This window comes from Eurosta solidaginis, chromosome 3 (genome assembly GCF_040869045.1).
Source record: "Eurosta solidaginis isolate ZX-2024a chromosome 3, ASM4086904v1, whole genome shotgun sequence".
In the NCBI taxonomy this organism is placed as follows: domain Eukaryota; kingdom Metazoa; phylum Arthropoda; class Insecta; order Diptera; family Tephritidae; genus Eurosta; species Eurosta solidaginis.
The window spans coordinates 282,039,504-282,043,701 of NC_090321.1; the positions used below are offsets into that span (position 1 = coordinate 282,039,504).

The 4,198-nt window shown below is 39.8% G+C and overlaps 1 protein-coding gene across 1 annotated transcript; it reads right to left on the minus strand.

Annotated features, from left to right (window-relative positions):
• Nucleotides 1-314: 314 nt before the first annotated feature.
• On the minus strand, nucleotides 315-3,825 carry LOC137246160 (serpin B4-like). The gene is made up of 4 exons (XM_067777245.1): nucleotides 3,801-3,825; nucleotides 2,612-3,735; nucleotides 563-674; nucleotides 315-451 (listed from the first exon to the last, which is right to left on the minus strand). Exons 1-4 carry the CDS (start codon nucleotides 3,823-3,825, stop codon nucleotides 315-317), a joined length of 1,398 nt encoding a protein of 465 aa, XP_067633346.1.
• Nucleotides 3,826-4,198: the final 373 nt, after the last annotated feature.

Here is a 4,198-nt window from a genome sequence, read left to right on the forward strand (position 1 = left end):
AATTTTGGAAAATGGGCGTGGCACCGCCTAGATAAAAATTTGAGAGCTTTGTAAGCCGTACACCAAGAAATTTTCTTTAGGGTAATAACTGTCCTGGTGTGGCGTTAGTATGCCCGCCTACCACACAAAGGTCCGGCGCTGTAGTAATTTCATATTATATTTTTTTAGTCAAAATTCGATTAATATGGCCTGTTCCACCTCTACGTACATTTGTATACATTTAGTTCCATGTTCATGGCATGCATGGTATCCCTTAGTTTCAGTATCTATATATATACATGCATCTAAATTCACCAACCTGCAGACATAATTATTCATTCGTGTTGTTGCGCCAAGTGTCCCAACAATTGTATTCCCTGTCGATTGTGTACAATGGACATGAATGGATGATCGACACAAAACATCAGTGGCTTAGTGCGCAACGAGGAAAAGGCGTTCCAAAACAGCACCACTGCAAATGAAAATACATACAATTAAGCCTACAAATGCAGACACATGTAGGACACAGAATGTGAACATTCAATCAATGTTTCAGGTAATTAAATTGAAATTCATTGCTTACCCGATGGTTTCAGTTCACCGATGCCATCTTCGTTCACTGCAAAATGTATTTCCTGTATCACCTGCCATGGACTGCGCCAATGAAGATCCACATTTGCTGTAACGTTTAGCAACTGAAATTAATCGAAGCTTTCAAATGGAGTCGGAGTATTTACGATAAAAAGAAACATAACTTTCAATATAAAGCGCTTGTCGTAAGTTCCGGGACGACCGCGAAAATTTCTTTATAAATATATTTTCAAATTGCATAAGATTCTCTGAATCTAATATTAGGGCCTTATCTTACTGAATATCTTTAAATTGACGTCATGTTTAGTGCTATAGGCTATATAAAACATCTGTCTCACTTTTGTAGTTAGTTGTATCCAAATTTAGGGAAACCTGGACATGTCTGTCAAGGTATCAGTTGGAAAACGACTTGTGCTGTTTTGGAACTATATATGTTATGTAAGGTTGCAGTGAAAGCTCGATAAAGACCTCGCATAGACTGAATGTGTCCATAGTGTTACCAGAATTTATTTGACGACCAAAGAACCCTAATCAGGAGCCAGAACTCATGTTATAGATTAACTTCGTCCTCTTTGCAAATACTAAAAGTTTTCTGGGAAGCAGCTTAACTACTACTTTGAGATCTGGCAACTCTGCCGCCTCTTGTTCTTCCTGCACCTCGTACTTCCTACATATGTTGTTACTGACGAGGCGTAACTTATAAGTATATGACATCAAAAGGCAGTGTCTAGTTAGTGTGCCCATAGTGAGCCTTAAGTCATCTCTCTTCAGAGATATGAGAATTCGCACATGCTCTGGGAAAATTTTGCATCCCCGCACTTCTGTCGACGCTTTTCCTGCTTGATGGATCATATGCAACACCTGTCTCCTTCTGAGTTCTCCCAAACGAATTGGGACGTCCATCGTCGATTTGGCGAGTGCTGCACCCTCTCTCGTCGGCCTTTTCGCTACCTTCTATCCGTTATGATCGAGAGCCTAGTAAAGATGTATGGCCCGGCCGGAGCGAAGTTTTTCCAATGTTTCTTTGCATTCCAGGACACTTCTTGATGAAGAACTGACTATCAATAAACATATTGACGCTTGCTTCAGAATTTCTACTGCTTTCTTCACAGCTAAACATTTCCGCCTGAAAGATGTTGCAGAAATCTGTTAACCTATGGTATCTATTTATTTCTGGATCAACATAGTCAAAAGCAGACATAACCCCTTCCGTTAATTTAGAATCATCGGTATATACGTGTATAGCATGTTCTGCCATTTCTGCACTCTGACGTCAACCCTCCGAGTCAATTGTGGCCACAAGATATGTTTCGAAGCTCAGGTACGGGACCATATATTCACAATATTAGATGGCGCTGTACTGCTATAGCCATACGATCTGCACTCAAACTGCGCCGAGGCTCTAATTAAGCCTTGTTGCAGTTGGTAGCGCGATATTTTTGTCAATGAGGTCTGCAGGCGGGATGTGTAGAATAGCATGCAATGCTGCTGTTGGGTTTGTTCTTATGGCTCCTTTTATGCTAAACATTCAGAATCTGCATATTCCCAAGTTTTTTTGTTTACGTACTTTTTTGTGTGGATGTCTACCAAACAAGGATCCCATAGTAAAGTATGGGTTTAACAATTGCCGTAAATACCCAATGAGAGAGTTTGGTTGATAAGCAGCATGTTCATCCCAGCGGAGGCTTTCTTCGCTCTTTCTTCGGCATGGAGTTTCGACGACCTCTTTCTGGATTAGTATGCGATCTTCTTGGAATTGGCTTGGTACTATTCAGTAAAAAATTCAGGAACTAATCATATTCATACAAGTACTAACTGGGTTAGTTCGGATATCTACGAGGCCATCTCAGGTCTACTTCGGGAGATTTTCTATGCGATTTTTGGGCCATTTCGGTATGGTTGCCTTCTCTATCTATCATTTAAGTTTTCGGCTTATGTTACAACTATTTCATCTAAGAAAATGTTCAGTCGTTCCCGCACCTATTGTAAGCCCTGTATGATTTTGTCATACAGCCTATTATATCAAGCGAATGGTACTAACCTGCTGAAAAACTTCACCTAAGACAGTACGTTGTGTAAATTGAAATTTGAGCAAAAAAACTTTCACTAAAGTCGAATCCAAATGGGGACATTGGCTATCAACTGTACCAGTTATTCCCGTCTCCTGTGTCATGTCGAGCTTCATGCCACACAATTCATCGAGCAATGTCACATTGGCGCTGAGACGCTGCAAAAGGTGCCTTAAACCGTCCTTTGCATGTGGCAGGATGATGAGCATTTTCAATTGCGCACGTTCCAATGACAATTCCAAGGCGCTCGCATTCAATCTTTTTAAATAGGCATAGGGAAATATTTCATATTTGCGCATGGCATTCAGGTAGAAATGCGTATGTATTTGTGGCATATGGAATTGACGTTTGTGGGTGTCATGCTTTTGAAAATTGTGCGCCCAGCGTGAATTTATACGCACAACATTGATTAGTTCGTTACGAGTTTTGTTGTTTTTAATATGATTGTGGCTATGATTGTGTTGACTATTATTGTTGGTATTGTGCATTCCATTTTTGGCATTGTTTGCTATTGCAGTTTTGTTATTATCGATGTTTTTACCTTCGTTGCCACTTTCGCTATGGTTGTTGTTGTTGCTACAGGCGGTGCTGCTGCCACAGCTGCTTTTGTCATCCTCAGCGTTCTCTTCATGCATCACAAATTTTAGATTTTTCAATTTCCGTGTGAACCTGTTTGCGGTGTAAACGTTGGCGTAGAGCGTATTGGACACACAAATCGGACTTCCTGTGATGTGAAAAAATTCTTCAAACTCATTTATTCCGCCTACATCAACTTCATTACATTCTACATTGTTGTTATTATCGGTGTTTAAATCATTGCTTTTAACATGCTTGCTTTGGTCATTATGGAGTGTTGAAACTTCATCGGCTGCAATTTCTTCTTCATGCAGTTGCAGGTAGAGTTTTAACGCTTCCTGTGGTGCAATCAAGAAGTTTGATGATGCATCCGCACTGGCCAGTATGCGAGCCAGCATCTCATGCATTAAATCAATTCGGCATTCAGTGACATTGGTGGCGACATTTTCTGCTGCTGATGTTTTGGCAAAGACGAGAGCGAAGTTGAGCTTTAAACAGAATAGAGGATTGAATGCAAAATCTGCAAGGTTACACGATATTTCTTTGTAATAAATGTTATACATTTAAAAGATTTTCGCTACTTACACGCGTACACACATTTACGGCTCATGCTATTGCATTTTATTTGAAAATGATTTTTAGATATTGGTCAGTAATAAAATGGGGAGGTCTTTACTTTGATGACTGTACTTCTACAATAAACACCAAATTTCATAAAGCGTTAAGGCCTCTTTATAATAACACCATACAACACTCGGCTGGGTTTTGAATCGAGCCAACTATTTTAGAAGAATTAACTCACAAATAAAAAAAAGGGTTCCATTTTTTCGAAGTAAGGTAGTAGTAGAAGCTCGAAGTAGGATAGGAAAGGTTGAACTGGCTTGTCAGTGAGGTCCTCCCATAAATTGAATGAGGCCATCGTTCTAAAAGAAGTTTTTTTGACGACTAAACTGAAAAACCCTGTCAAAAATCTGGACCTACAT